The sequence below is a fragment of the Notothenia rossii genome, assembly GCF_949606895.1.
Source record: "Notothenia rossii genome assembly, chromosome: 2".
NCBI classification, from domain to species: Eukaryota; Metazoa; Chordata; class Actinopteri; order Perciformes; family Nototheniidae; genus Notothenia; species Notothenia rossii.
This window is the reverse complement of record NC_136904.1, coordinates 31,735,147-31,750,586: the sequence shown is the minus strand read 5'-3', so window position 1 is coordinate 31,750,586 and position 15,440 is coordinate 31,735,147. Positions and strand designations below refer to the sequence as shown.

At 44.1% G+C, this 15,440-nt stretch overlaps 2 protein-coding genes across 7 annotated transcripts in view; one reads left to right on the top strand and one right to left on the bottom strand.

Moving 5' to 3' along the window:
* nav2a (neuron navigator 2a) overlaps positions 1-11,070 on the top strand; it is a 236,575-nt gene extending 225,505 nt beyond the window's left edge. For 4 of the 6 annotated variants that reach the window (XM_079666824.1, XM_079666822.1, XM_079666820.1 and 1 more), the window contains 17 exons: positions 385-468; positions 580-703; positions 1,394-1,563; positions 1,740-1,760; positions 3,285-3,457; positions 3,575-3,728; positions 4,282-4,468; positions 4,715-4,800; positions 4,908-5,003; positions 5,240-5,417; positions 5,631-5,866; positions 6,023-6,174; positions 6,679-6,750; positions 6,870-7,066; positions 7,156-7,274; positions 7,999-8,199; positions 8,366-11,070. In XM_079666824.1, coding sequence (XP_079522950.1) covers positions 385-468; positions 580-703; positions 1,394-1,563; positions 1,740-1,760; positions 3,285-3,457; positions 3,575-3,728; positions 4,282-4,468; positions 4,715-4,800; positions 4,908-5,003; positions 5,240-5,417; positions 5,631-5,866; positions 6,023-6,174; positions 6,679-6,750; positions 6,870-7,066; positions 7,156-7,274; positions 7,999-8,199; positions 8,366-8,491 — 2,376 coding nt within the window. In that variant the 3' untranslated portion in view covers positions 8,492-11,070. The remainder of the gene's footprint in view (positions 1-384; positions 469-579; positions 704-1,393; positions 1,564-1,739; positions 1,761-3,284; positions 3,458-3,574; positions 3,729-4,281; positions 4,469-4,714; positions 4,801-4,907; positions 5,004-5,239; positions 5,418-5,630; positions 5,867-6,022; positions 6,175-6,678; positions 6,751-6,869; positions 7,067-7,155; positions 7,275-7,998; positions 8,200-8,365) is intronic. The other 2 variants (XM_079666825.1, XM_079666821.1) reach the window with 1 other exon arrangement.
* Positions 11,071-11,245: 175 nt separating this feature from the next.
* dbx1a (developing brain homeobox 1a) lies at positions 11,246-14,256 on the bottom strand. The gene is made up of 4 exons (XM_079666602.1): positions 13,826-14,256; positions 13,616-13,717; positions 11,934-12,136; positions 11,246-11,817 (listed from the first exon to the last, which is right to left on the bottom strand). Exons 1-4 carry the CDS (start codon positions 14,178-14,180, stop codon positions 11,539-11,541), a joined length of 939 nt encoding a protein of 312 aa, XP_079522728.1. The 5' UTR covers positions 14,181-14,256; the 3' UTR covers positions 11,246-11,538.
* Between the last annotated feature and the right edge of the window lie 1,184 nt (positions 14,257-15,440).

Here is a 15,440-nt window from a genome sequence, read left to right as displayed (position 1 = left end):
TTATGTTTTCATTTAGTTTAAACTGACGTCATATTTGGGTTTAGAGCTTTAAAACATGGTTTTAGCCCCAAGGTTGTAGCTTTTATGTTGAAAGCTCTCACTTTTTCATCTGATGCTGTATGTAGACTGTTGAGTTTGATTTTCTGAACTCAAAGTCGTAAATTGTATGTTATATTTGGCTGAAGTGTGCCTGACGGATTCTTTTTTGGACAGCTGATTAGGTTCTGGGATTAGAGGAATTGTGTTTTTGAATAAACCGTATGCTGTTGTATATATTCGAGTTGGGAATTCTATATTATTGAACATTAAGTGTTGGGTACATGTGAGCTTTTCACGAATGTCAAACATTAACCTGGTTTATATTTTGTTTTGTTCCTCCTGCAGGCTCACCTGGTGGCAGCGTTTGAACAGAGTCTTGGGAACATGACCATCAGACTGAAGAGTCTCACCTTAACAGCAGAGCAGAAGGTAAACACAGCTCATCTTCTTTCATAACAGACTGGGCTTTACACTTATCATGGTGCACATTTAAAGTCACGGAGATGTTGCTTTCATCCTCTTGTTATCTCCTCTGTGTAGGACTCTGAGCTGAACGAGTTGAAGAAGACCATCGAGCTGCTGAAGAAACAGAATGCTGTGGCTCAGGCCGCCATCAACGGAGTCATCAACACACCTGAACTCACACACAGAGGGGACAGGACAGGTACGGAGACACTGCGCCAAAAAGGGATCTTATTTTAGACATTGTTTATGGAAATACGAAGACATTTATATTTTGTGTTTTCTTTATTATATTACTGTTCAGAATGTGCTCAAAATATCCTTTTGCACTTTTTTGTGACAGGTCTATGAGAAAGTTTATTATAGGGAACATTTTACAAAGAATATCCCACATTCTCTCAGCAGCAGCAGCAACAATATTTGATTGCTAAACAGACTTTTTAATAAGATAAGATAAGACTTTATTTATCCCGAAGGAAATTGTTGTGCCAGAGTTACACAAATTCAATCAACACAGCAGCATAATAGTAAAACTGTACACTAAAATTGCAGTAAAAAGAGCAATTCAATATCTACAGGAAACATGAAACATAGATGGTCACATACTTAATGTAAATGTGTCAAGGTTCCCAATTCATCAATAAGTTGCTGTAGTTTTGAGCTTAAGACAGTGTTTATATGTTCCCCTGTCAGGAGGGAAAACATTTGAAACTCTTGGGATTATTGAAGCAGGAGAAAGGCACCCTCATTATCTAATAACTATGAACAAGCCTGTTTTCTGTAGTCCAAGAAAACCTCTATCATATCAGAAGGGGAGAACTCTGACTAATTGATATTTGAAAGTTAATCAAATTCATTTCCCCCCCCCCCCCCCCCCCCCGTGCCTCCTCAGCGGGCGGTACCGGCGGCTCCCCCCAGCAGCAGCAGCAGCCGGACCTCCGCATCAGGAGGCAGCACTCCTCGGACAGCGTCAGCAGCGTCGCCAGCGCCACCAGCCACTCCAGCGTGGGCTCCAACCTGGACGCAGATGCAATAAACAAGAAGAAGAACAAGAAGAACTGGGTAAGATGCTGGGAATAAAAAAAGAACGTCACCTTAAAAATCTAATAGCTTTCTGTGTGTGATTAGCTACTAATAAGCAGCCTGCTGGACTCATGGTGGTTTTTTCTTTGTCTCTTTGTGTAATTGTATGTGTGTCTGTGTCACTTTTTCTCACATGTATCTATCTATCTATTTAGGGAACTTTCTCTGGGGATAAGGTGAATACACTACGGATCTAAATACAGTCCTGTTGAATAAAATGTAGTGATTGATTTGGTGATTTTCAGGTCAAAAAACATAATTTACAATTGACTAAATGTAGTTGTAATACTCTCCTCTAGACCTGTAAAATGACCAAATCAATGTTTACTGGCTAGTGTCTAGTTCTAGTGTCAGCTCATTCTTACTAGTGATCATACTAAATACATTTAACATACTCACAAACTTTTCCTTTTTGTTGTGGAAAGACTCTTTTGTGCACCGGAGGACAAATCCGGGATGACGATGAAGACGTATGCCACTTTTTTTCCCCTCTCTGTCAACCCCCGTAGACTGAAGCGATGTTGTGTTAACCGCCTGTGGTCTCTATCTGATCCTGATGTTGCCGTGCTTTGTTGTAGCTATTAAGAGCCGTGTAGAGTTTCCTGCTTTAGGTTACAGTGATAATAAACACCCCTTCTGTGTGTGGATGTGCCTCCAGCTGTCAGTCTGTGGAGGAGACCCCACAGGAGGCTCCATACAGGTGCAGAGTATGATGTGGAGTGTATAGGGGCAGTGTATGTTTTAGAGTATATAATGGATCATGAAAGACCCTGTGTCACGGTGGTGGTGAAGTAGCGTCTCCGTGCAGCTGCCTACAGGTCAAATTAAAATCAGCTTCCGTCTCGTACGGGTCCGGTCCGTCCGGTTTAATCTCTGTCCCTCCATAACGCATTAACACACCCATATGAACACGTGCTGTTTTGTCTCTCTGTCTTCCTTTGCTTCACTTCATGTGGCAGGTCTATGAGGTAAGAATGGTACGCTGTGTGAAATCTGAGCTGCGTAACCCCCGCACTCTCTCTAGGTTACTAACCTCTTTTCGTTTTTCCTTCTGTCCTCTGCTGCCAACGTAGTGCCTGTCCTCTCCTCCCCAACACTGCTCCTCCCTGAAAACTGCTCTTATGAAACTTGAGCCAGCTTTTGAAAGGACATATCCATCAGAAAATAGTTGAACACTGCCAGAAACAGGGTTTTGATGTGACATAATGTTGAGAGCCTGTCAGTAAAGCTACAAAGATGTTTAAAGACAACAAATCCATAAAGATGTCACAAAAAATTCAAAGACTTGTCCGCTTAGCACAAATAAAAGAAAAGCTAGCAAATAACAAAATTAATTAATCATGCATTTTTTAAATATGTCCTTACTCTAAATTAATATTTCTTATTGACTTATATCCAATTTTGTATCCAGTTTATTTAACCTGGTTTTATCAGTTTCACAATATTCCAAACAATTATAGTTAAAAAGTTTTTATTGACAAAAAAAACAATGCTCCACCTTTGCATAGAGCTGTAGCTCAAGTTATAAGACAGTCTACCCATAATTCCTTTTCTCCCTGTGACTCACTTCCTTTTTCACAGCTTTTTTCCTCCACTCTCCCCAGCACAATCCTCCTCTTCCTCACTGCAGTGTGTTTCTCGGTGTGTGTGACCCTCCCCTGCTCACTGTTTCTCTTTTCTCCTCTGTTTTCTTCCTGCAGCTTCGAAGCTCCTTCAAACAAGCGTTCAGCAAGAAGAAATCTCCCAAGTCAGCCTCTTCCCACTCCGACATCGAGGAGATGACGGACTCGTCGCTGCCCTCCTCCCCCAAGCTGCCCCGCAACGGCAGCACAGCCTCCGGCCACATGCTCAGGACCACACACTCCAACTCGCTGTACGTAGACTAGGGCTTATACATGAAGTCATGTCCGTGAACAACTTTCAAATTCTTCTTAAATCACAATATTTCTTCACACTAAACATGTTATGCTGCGTTTGTGTGTGTGCACAGATTGTCGGATTGTTTGGACAGCGAGGCGGAGACGGTGATGCAGCTGCGCAGCGAGCTCAGGGAGAAGGAGATGAAGCTGACGGATATCCGCCTGGAGGCTCTCAGCTCCGCACATCAGCTGGACCAGCTCCGAGAGGCCATGAACCGCATGCAGGTCTGCACACATACAAATATAAAAACTATTAGTTAAGGAACTTCCCATTAAAGGATTAGTCAGCACTGAATAACAGGGCACACAAAGTCATTGCTGAACAATCATGTTGCAGCAATTACTATTCTTCACTTTAGAGTCTCCCTCTAAAGTATTAATGTGCTTACTGCTTAAAAGTACAAGCTAATTTGCTTCTCTTAGTTTGCAACCCACTAAATTGTAAGTGTTTATTTTGACAGTGCCCACGGTTAGAGTTTGATTTTATTAACGTGTCATTTCCAGAAATTGGAAATAACACGTTTAAGCACTAAACTGACTTAAATTAACATAAATTGGCCTGAAGGGGGAGCTATACTAAGTTCAGAATTCATTACAATTTTGTGTGTGTGTGTGTGTGTGTGTGTGTGTGTGTGTGTGTGTGTGTGTGTGTGTGTGTGTGTGTGTGTGTGTGTGTGTGTGTGTGTGTGTGTGTGTGTGTGTGTGTGTGTGTGTGTGTGTGTGTGTGTGTGTGTGTGTGTGTGTGTGTGTGTGTGTGTGTGTGTGTGTGTGTGTGCAGCTGCAGATCGAGAAGCTGAAGGTGGAGAATGACCGTCTGAAGGTGGAGAATAAGGGCAGCAGGATGGGCTCCCAGGCCTCCATCTCTTCCTCCCCTCCCTCTCACAAACATAGCCAGGCCCAGGGAGGGGGGCCGGGCCTCCCCCAGCACAGCCTCAACCTGACCACCAGCGAGTCCACCAGCCTGGGTAACACTCCTGCTACATCAATCTGAGATACAGAAGATTCCTCAACCCCATGTCAAGGATAACACATGGGACATCAAGTCAAATTAAACTTGAATGTTTTTTGAAAATCTGTTAGTGTAGTGTCTTTTTGCAGTGACGGGATTTCGTAGATGGATAACATTTGAGTCTTTCAAATCACAGATGAACCCTTGCCTTTTCCATTGAAAATGTCCCAACCTTGTCTAACTTTGCTCTGCTTCCTGTCAGACATGCTGCTGGACGACACCTGCGGAGAGGGGGGGTCGAGGAAGGAGGGGCGGCACGTGAAGATGGTGGTCAGCCTGGACGAGCAGGTGAGACCTGTTTGGAAAACTCAAAAACGACTTGTTATTGGGTAGGATTATTATTGTACCTGAAGGATTTTTACACATCTAAAACCAAACATGCCTTTGTATCGCAGGAGGGCCCGCTTCGCCATTTTCTGATTGGCTGCATCGGTGTGAGTGGTAAAACCAAGTGGGACGTCCTGGATGGAGTGGTCCGACGGCTTTTCAAGGTAAACATAAGGAATAACACAGGAATAAAAGCAATATCAAACCAGAGTAGACAGTGTCTGAAACACTTTTAGGTCTTTTAGTTCTTGTCAGGGTTCCTGTTGAGTTGTTTAAAAGCACCTTTCTTTCTTAATTACATTCTGAAATATGTTTATGTTCAGCAAAAACATTTCAAGTTTTGTCCTCTTTGGAAACTTTACAAAACATAGTTTAAATGCTGAGACTTTTGCTCCTCCAGGAGTACATCACCCATGTGGACCCGTTGAGCCAGCTGGGCCTGAGCTCTGACAGCGTGGAGGGGTACAACATCGGAGAGATTCACCGGCCCAGCCTGGCTCGCGCTGCACACACCCCCGAGCTGCTGCCCTGCGGATACCTGGTGGGGGACAGCAACACCATCAACATCCAGCTCAGAGGTACCAGCACCTCATATAGACCAAAATATTATTCTCTGCTTTCCCGTATGAAAACTTCTTACAGAGAAAAGCTGCCCCAGTCACAAAAGTTAACAAAATACTTTATTTATCCCAGGTGGGGATACACATTTGAATAAAAATAAAAGACTGCAGTAAGAAGAGAAAATGAAATTGAATAAAGTAAAAATATTTAATATACATATTTTGTTGCAGGTGTGAGGAGTGAGGGTGTGGACTCGCTGGTGTTCGACACTCTGATCCCGAAGCCCATGCTGCAGCGCTACGTCTCCCTGCTGAAGGAGCACCGCCGCGTCATCCTGTCGGGCCCCAGCGGAACAGGGAAGACCTACCTGGCCAATCAGCTGTCTCGACACCTGTTGCTGCTGGACGGCCGACCCCTGACCCCGCACGCTGTCGTCACTTTCAACGTGGACCACAAGTCCAGCAAGGTAAATGCACATTCAGTATTCTCTGTGCTTGCATCTTTTAAAGTTTCAGTCAATGGCAAATAGAACACAGCTATGTTTTGGAGAGATTTGGATTTTTCAGCCAAAAAGGCTTTGGTGTTTTCCCTGGACTCTTGTATTGAAACATCCATTCTTCAGGAGCTGCGTCAGTACCTGTCTGGTTTGGCCGAGCAGTGCAGCGGTGTGGGGGGTGTGGAAGGCCCTCTGGTGGTCATCCTGGACAACCTGCACCACGTCAGCTCACTGGGAGAGATCTTCAACGGAGTCTTCAACTGCAACTTCCAGCACTGGTCAGTTCACACACACACACACACACACACACACACACACACACACACACACACACACACACACACACACACACACACACACACACACACACACACACACACACACACACACACACACACACACACACACACACACACACACACACACATACACATACACATACACACACACACATTCTGCTGCAACTTTTGGATACACAACCATTAATCAACTACTGAGAAAGGGCTGAAAAGATGCTGATCCTTAAAAAGTCCTGAACCATCCTAAATGTTGTTTTTGATATTAAAAGTAAAAATCTCTTACAATGTAGATGGGGAGGGGTTCTTTTTTTATTTGATTTTACCAATAAAATCGTTTGGGCTAGTTTGTTAATTTGTTTTTGCAGTAGAAGTATTTTTTCTCTTAAAGAGGTATTACAAAGGTCTTAAAAATCACTTAATTACTATTTTTTAAATGTGCATATGCAATGGACTCATGTAACCTCTGATTTTCCATCTTTTCAGCCCCTACATTATTGGCACCATGAGCCAGGCTACATCCTCCGCCCCCAACCTGCAGCTTCACCACAACTTCAGGTAAACTGATGATGATATCCGGCACCTAAGGAGCAGCTGGATATTGGACATTTTCTGAAAATAAATGTCAACGTGGTGGAAACTGTCCTTCATGATACACATGTGTGTTCTCTGATCAGGTGGGTGCTGTGCGCTAACCACGTGGAGCCGGTGAAAGGCTTCCTCGGCCGCTTCCTGAGGCGGAAGCTGATCGAGACGGAGATCGGCAGCCGGACACGCAACATGGAGCTGGTGAGGATCATCGACTGGATCCCGCGGGTGTGGCACCACCTGAACCGCTTCCTGGAGACGCACAGCTCCTCTGACGTCACCATCGGTAAGAGCAAGATGCACAATTCACAGGAGAGTCTTTAAAATAATGTGTGAAAACATTAGTGTCTTAACTCTCTGCCCCGTGGCGTGCAGGACCTCGTCTCTTCCTGTCCTGTCCCATGGACGTGGAGGGATCCAGGGTTTGGTTCACTGACCTCTGGAACTACTCCATCATCCCCTACATGCTGGAGGCCGTACGAGAGGGACTGCAGGTAACACACACACATACACACACACACACACACACACACACACATGGAAAATGACAGAATAATTTTACAGCAAAAATAATTACTAAACAGACTTTATTTGACAACCGGCAGGCATGTCTAAGGAATACAAATGAATAAAATGGAAGTGTAATGAGTCTGAGGTGGATACAAACGTTCAGATTTGCCCTCTCAGACGACAGATTTATGTTCATCAAAGTGAAATGGATTTAATTTGTTCTCTTAATCTGCATGTAATTAGCATCTGATTGAATTATGCAGCAGCTAATAACCGGAGCAGAGTAGAAGGGAAGAAAGCTCAAAGGCTGAGTTCAGTAAACGCTTTCCTTACACGGTCAGATAGGCTGCATTTAATCTCCACCTCAAATACTTAACATTTGTATTTAGAAATAACCATTAGTTCGGCAAGGCTAAATAAAAGTGAATGCATGGTTCTGCACTGTGAGCAAAGCAAGTTTGAAAAAGAACTAGCAGGAATCTGATACAAATACATTTTACATTGTATGACAGTTTAAGGACATACTTTACACTCTGACTATTTTATGAAATGTCTTCTACGATATACTATACTGTAATTTTGTATGATATTTTACAGAATTATTTTATTTATTTTATTATATTTTATATTTTTCTACCACATACTTCACTGTGCCATCTATTATGACAGACCAGTATGTTTAATGTAACATTGCGTGTCTCTCCGTAGCTGTACGGCCGCAGGGCAGCGTGGGAGGACCCGGCTGTGTTTGTGATTGACAGCTACCCCTGGTCAGCTTCGTCCACCCCGGCTGATTGGCCCCCGCTGCTGCAGCTCCGCCCAGAGGACGTGGGCTTCGATGGATACTCTGCCCCAAGAGAAGGGGTCCGGAAGGAGCCGCCACAGAGCGACAGCGACGCAGACCCCCTGGTGAGCAGAGACACACTGTATTCTTTTTATAAATTACATAAGAAGTTACAATGTGAAACTTTACTCTTAGCTTCCTGGCTCGCTACAGAGATCTAAAGCTAGCATTTGGACCCTGAATGTATTTCTTTAAGGGAACTGAGTTGTAAAGCTGTGTTTCTGTCCACAGATGAACATGCTGATGCGTCTGAAGGAGGCGGCAACGTCATCGAGCCCTCATAGCTACGACAGCGACTCCAACAGCAACAGCCACCAGGACGACATCCTGGACACGTCGCTGGAGTCCACCTTGTGATGCAACACTGGCTTTCAGGAGGAACTTTTTATAAGAACTGTGAAAACTTATATATCTAATTTCATGCCGCAAAAATCCAGCCACCTTAATTTGGGTGCAGGTAACCCAATTATTAGAAAAGAAGAGATGAAAAAGATTTGCATTTCAGAAAACGGGCAATGAACATTTCTGCTGCACTGCGCTGTTATTTTTATTTGTATTTGTTTCACCGCTGTGGCCCGGGGCTCCTCTGTCAGGAGCCTGAGATCTACTTCAGAAAGACAGAATAAAAAGCACACAGCCTGCCACTGTTTGTGAGGCGTCATCATCACCGTCATCAGCCATCAGCAGCCAGGAGTTCTTTAACCCTCTCTGAGCCACAGGAGCAGATCTTCAGGCGGAGACGCTGCCCAGCCGCAGTGCTCCTCCGCGGCCTGATGGGGGCGACACAGACCCTTGTTTCTGAGCTACCAGCTGCTGAGAACACAGAGGAGGGCTGCTGGGATGGAGGAACAGCCAGCAGCTTCCTCCTCTTCCTCTATGACTGTAGCTGCCTGTGTTATAGTTGGAGGATAATTCGAGGCAAAGTGAATGTTAAGTCCTCACTCAGAGAGATATTTAATTACATCCTTAATTTATCACAGCCACATTTGAGTTTAAAGAAATAGTAATAGCCCATTAAGATAAGATGGAAAGGCTATTAGAGAACACTAATTACAGGTACATCTGAAGGTTTTTGAGTTAAATCTACAAAGGCCTGTGTGGACTTAAATGATGTGTTTTTATGTGCAAATCCATGATACAAACAACGTGACAAGGAGGTTTTGCAAACACTGCTTCACCACCAGAGCGAAGAATGTGGAAACATCTTCAAAATTAAAAAGACAAGCTCAGACAATTGAATCAACAATACTCACTACAATCCTTTGATTTGTTTGCATGTTGTAAATGTCCCCTCTGTGGGACTAATACAGGTATTCTAATTCTGATGTTCAGCCTGATAGCTGAGACACTGTTGTTCTACCAGAAAGCAGTGCCTTTGAAATAGTGCAGAACAACATATGCATTAAATACATCATTTTATTTGGCCAAAACCCAACTAAAACACTACTAACTCCGACATTTAAAGTCAAAGACAAGATCTAATTTATAAATTCCCTTTACAAGACTTTCAGGAGGTAAGGGCACTAATTGGGAAAATAAAATTCACTATGGTTAGATTTACCCGTTTCGATCTGTTTTGTATCTTTCTGTGTAACAAACCAACAATGTCTCTACTATTTATAAGTCCTTGCTTGGATCACCTTATAATCCTCGGAGATCTCCATGCACACTGGCCCAAACAGGCGGCTGTAGCACAAAGTCTCTTTTCTTGGTGCTGGACTGAATCCTAACAAACAATGCCTTACTCTTTTCCCTAACAGACTATGAGCATCAGCCGATCCTTTATTTGTCTAAATGGCTGTAAACTCACAGGGCTCCGAGTCGACTCTCCTCGACCTCTCATCATATCTGACACCGATGCCATGCGATTAAGGCGTGAATGAGAGGCAGTACTTTCGGTTTCAAAATAATTCGTATGCATGTGTGACCCAGTGCTGTGAAGCTGGTGTAAATATTTGGACCGCTAGCGAGAAAGAAAAAATATATAGATGTGTTATGGTGCTCCAAATCAGAACGTGTTGCAGGTTGTTTGGGGAAGGGACGCTTAAGACATGTTGATTTTATACCTCATCCCCATCCTTTGACTGTGCAGTCTGTTTTATGTGATTTGTGATGATAAAACTGAAAAACATGTTGAACTAATTAAGTAAAAACTAGTGTATGCTGCTTTGTTTATAGTGATATAATTAATCTGAAGTATAAAGGTACTTGTGGTTGGATGGTAATGTTAAAACAGTTTGCCATGTGGCTTAGAATATAAAGAATATTGTCCTTTTATTTGCTTTAAACCCCCCTGACTGCCTTCTGGGAAGGGCAGGCATATACGATTAAATCCGGGGTCACATCTTGTAGCGCGGCTTCCATCGCGTTCAGTGTTTTTGTCTCAGACCCTATGCAACACTCATTCTGAACTCCCAATGGAAGCCCAAATCTGATGCGCTAGATCCCTACTTTTTCAGCACTGCTGAGACATACAGCATGGAACTATATTTGTGAGGATTTTTTCAGATTTGTGGCCCATGTTCTTGTCCGGGTGTGTCTGTGTAGCTTTAGACACACTCTGTTATGGTCCTTGTAAGCACAAAGAGACTGATTCTCTGTCTGTCTTCAGTAGAGCCTGAGGAGTGTGGATGTTGTCCAAGCATTTGACCAGTCTGTCAGTTTATTACTCACAAACTCAATGAATGTTTAGCCTTCTTTGCTATGTACATTTTTTGATATGTAACATAAGTTTGTAAATAGATGATTATCTTGCAGCATTTTGTTGACTTTTTTCTAGCTGATTTGTTACAGTACTTGAAAAGGAGTATTTTGTGTACAGTGTCTTTACACCAGAGCAGATTGATGCCGTTTGTCATCACTGGTCTGTCCAGGGCTCACTGTACTAGTCTTAAGTTATTGTGATTTAATAAAAATAATGATTATTTATGATTGAATGTTGTCAAAAGGTTTTTTAATAAAAATACATACACACATAGTCTTGACTTTGAAATGTTCACAATTTTATTTGGTATTTGTACAAAACGTGTGAAATAAACATATATACAGCACATAATACAACATACTTATTAAAAAAATTCATATAAATTATTAACGAAATAGCTACATTTTCAATAAACAACTCTATTCAAGGTCAAGGTAAAAGGAACTCAATATTCTTGGCATAAAATGTCCATACAAAATTGTACAAAATACTGTACAATTGAACAAAGCTGTGCAAAACAGCAAATTGTGTCTAAGAAGTGGATCCTGCAGTGCACCTGAAGCAACAAACACGATTGTTTTTTGTTTTTTTAACAATGACATCTATGGGGTCCCTTTCAAGGCCGGCAGCTTCGTACAGATGTGGTCACAGTCTCATATGAAAACAAAACAGGGGTTATATTCTCTATATTTAAAATAAATTAAGATACTGTTATTTCTTCGTCGTCTGACATTGAGAAGTCCGAGTGCTTGCTGGAAAAAGATGGAGAGGAGATGCTGGACCCTGCAATCGTTCTCTCTCTTGCAAACTCTTCTTCCTCATCTTCCTCGGCTGAGGACTTCTTGCCTACGTCACTAAGGTCCGGGTGCGGGTTGGCTTTGGTGGGCAGGGTCTGCTCGCGACAGCCCCCGGAGGACAGCAGCTCTCTCTCCTTGGAGTTCCTCCACTTCATACGCCGGTTCTGGAACCAGATTTTCACCTGTGGATGAGGAGGAGATTGTGAGTTGAAGAGCTCTGCGTCAGGTGCAGTGGATCACACAACAGCGTCTTTACGTGGAAATTACGCACGACATGTTGGACATTTGTGATTTTTACCTGTGAGTCTTTCAGGCCCAGCTTCGATGCCAGCTTCTTCCTGTCCGGCTTGCTGATATATTTCTGTTTCTGGAACATTTTCTCCAAAGCTTTGCGCTGCACATCGGAGAACACCGCCCTCCTCAGCATTCCTCTCCGGGGTTTACCTCTAGCGGCCAGGGGCCACGAAAAGGTCCCGGGAATGGGAATAACGGATGAAGATACTGCAATACAAACAAACAGAATAAAATATGTTAGAAAATAAATATATATTTGCAACATCTTAGTGAGAAAAAAGTTCGCAGAAAATAAAAAAACAACCACTTTTCTGCCTCAAATGACCCTTTTAAATCTAAACTCAAAACCTCAGGCATCTAAATAAAAAAAAAAAAGTAGGCCTATGTCCCTTAAGGCTATACTTCTCAACTGGTTATTATTGGAAGTTTTTTTTTTTCCCTTTGGAACTGTGCAATACGTCTCCGTTTTGAGTGAAATGGCACGAGGTGACTAATTAGCACATTGGCCGGACCCCAACCGCATTGGTATGGTAAAGAGGTAGCATATCCTTTAAGGAACCCTGTGAGGGCGGATAGAGGAGTTAATAAACCGTGAACGGTAATTGTGTAGTAATGAACTAACGCAGAAAAGACTCGGGACAGGCGGCGAAGGCCATATATTATCGCAACAAAAGGAGATTTACACTTTCAAACTAAACACAACTGCATACCAGAATACTGATGCCCTGGGGGTAGGGGGAATGGCGGGGTTTTTTTTCTCTTCCTTGCCTTCAAATCATTTTCATTAAATGAACACGAAAAGCTATTCAGGACGCTGGAGTTGTATTGTTGAGACATTCAGCTGAGCCCATGAAAAGACTCCATCACCATTATGATGTGCCTGAATGAAAGCACGGACTAGCGACTTTATAGACTTTTCTAAGAGATTATTCTTTATTTCAACTCGTTGATTGGCCTGCATGGAGAATAAACGTTTAGGGCACAGAGAGGATGGAGGTCAGTGGTAACCTGTCCTATTGGCCTGCAGGGACAGACTTTCCCCGGCTGGGACATTACAGATGCAGTTAGAAACTTTACTTTAACTCCCACGGTGCGAGACACTGTGCCTGTGTGCACGCTGCTAACTGGACGTCTCCCTGACAGTATGTGCCCTGTGGCCGCAGCAGAATCAGGAACAACGACGCGCTATGTGGTCTTGTGAGAATATTGAACACAGTCAATAGCGCCTAATAGGGAAATTAGTGCATGACTGGTTCACGCCTTTGGCCCCCCTGGTAAAAGTCACTCTCCGGGGTGTGTGGGTGGTTCGCCCGGTGGGAGCTGACCAAATTGGTCATGGTGCTGAAGGCATTGTTGCCCGCAACAGCGGCCCGGTGGCCCCCCGGGCTCTGTGGGAAAACGCGGGGCCAGGGAAATGCCAAAACGCCCCCAATGGGAAGCAGGGGGGACTCTAACTCGCCACCCCGCCTCAAATTTAGAGCGTGACGATTTGGGATAATTGGTTAATTAGGGGGTTGGCGCAGGGTCCTGGCAGAGGCCAACGGTCCCCATTAATAAGACAGTGATTTCTTCTTCTCTGGTAAAAAAATATTTGACAGGGTGCCAGAGTGTTTTACATCTAAATGCAATTAGCTCAGACAGATTCCCGAAGGCTGAAATGGGATGGGTCGTAAAAGTTGAGCCTACCTGGTAAATAAGGAGTCCTGAATATGGGGTGAAAGGTCCCATCAAAGTAGGGGAAGGGGAAGCTCTTGGAGTGCTGGCTGTGGAATGCAGGATGTGAGGACACTGTGGAGGAACATCACACATGTTACACAATCATTCCTGAATGACAGAAATCCATCTAAAAGTTAAACACATCAATACGAACTGAAAGCAGGAAGTCTGGGTTCTCACCTGTCTTTGGTGAAGGTGCGAGGATGGCGCTCACGCCAAACTTGAGAAAAGTTGGGTCCTTGCTGCTCGACATTTTAGGCGAGCACGATTCGCGCGTCAACGCGGTCGTGGCCAAAGCGCGCTCTGCATGCGCGCTGCTGAAGGACAGGGTGGTGGTGGCTGTGGGCAGGGAGGCGCATATTGACGGGACAGTCCGGTTAACGAAGGCTGTGGGGCGGCTTATCCGCAACAGGTCCTCCACTAGAAAGCTGGAGTGGCTGGAGAAGCCGGAGGGCAGCGCGTGGTGCAGCGGCAGAGCCGGCCGGTACAGACCCGGGTAGAAGGCTGGAGGCGCGAGGACGCTTGGGATCATCATGGTCCCGGTTTAAAAAATCACTGGGTGGAATCAGAGATACTCCTTAGGTCAGCTGGGAGAGAATCAGTCGTGTGAATGGCTGCTAACTCCTCTGGTTCCTCACTCTGGGGAGAGGAGTTTTATAGCCACCGCCCCCCCCCCCCCCCCCCCCCCGGCCCTCCGCTCAGGGCTGACAGCCTCAACAATGGGGCTCAACAAAGTCCTCCACATGGGTCGCTTTCATGCCGCATCCCCCGGCCCGCTGATTGGCCCAGGGACGCAATTTATGATTGCATTAGACTTCATAAGCAAGCAACACACAAAGTCCCCCCCACAAAAGAGGCTCAGTCATCAATTTTGCATGTTGACCACTTTCCTTTCAATTTGTTTTGTTTGGCAGAGGCAAGCTGCCTAATTAAAGAGCAATCTTTACAGATCCAGTCATTATATGGGGACTCTTAATGAGTATAAAGAGGATACTTTATTCTTGTCTATTCAGGCTCTCTTTCTGTTATGCAGGATATAAAAAATATAGCCTCCTCCTTAAAATGTTAAATTATTCTTTTATTCTGTTTTTCAGTGCAGCAGGAGTACACACCTACAGGCAGCTAAGAGTACGCTTTAAACAATTTAATACTATTAGAATAAGCGATTTAACTGCATTGTTAAATCTACATTATCTAGGCTACACTATAGTTGCAGACGCTGCGCAGCATCTCAGATGTAAATCAGGTTTAGGGTTTCATAGGATTCTCAACACTCAATCTGGCCCTCGTCATGGAATAATGTCTTAAACGGATTTCTGCTATCAAAACGCTTTAACAGATGTGTTAAATATCACTCTTTTTGCATGGGCTTCATTCAGTGCGCAGAGCCGCAGCTCAGTGCAGGAGAAGTGTGCGGCCTGAGCCGTGCGCTCCTGATCCTGTTAACCATGAACTAACTGTCACCCTCAGCTGCGGAGGAGGCGCCCCTCGGCCTTTCTCTCCCCGCTTCAGAAAAAAGCCCAGAGGAATAAAAAAAGCTTTATTTCTAAAGACGGTTTTGTTCTGCTATTTTAACCGGCTGAATAAAAGTGCATCTGTGATTTGATTTAAAATGCATTCATATGAGCGGACACTGAGACCCCATATAAAACTCTTATTAAAGCGACTTGGAGCCTGATAGTCGTGTTCTGTCAGCTTTGCCCTGAAAACCCGTTAACGCAAAGCAATCAGGCGAAATGCATTGCAGACCCAGAGGGGAAAAAACGCCAGTTTGAAACCACAGTTAAAAAAGAAA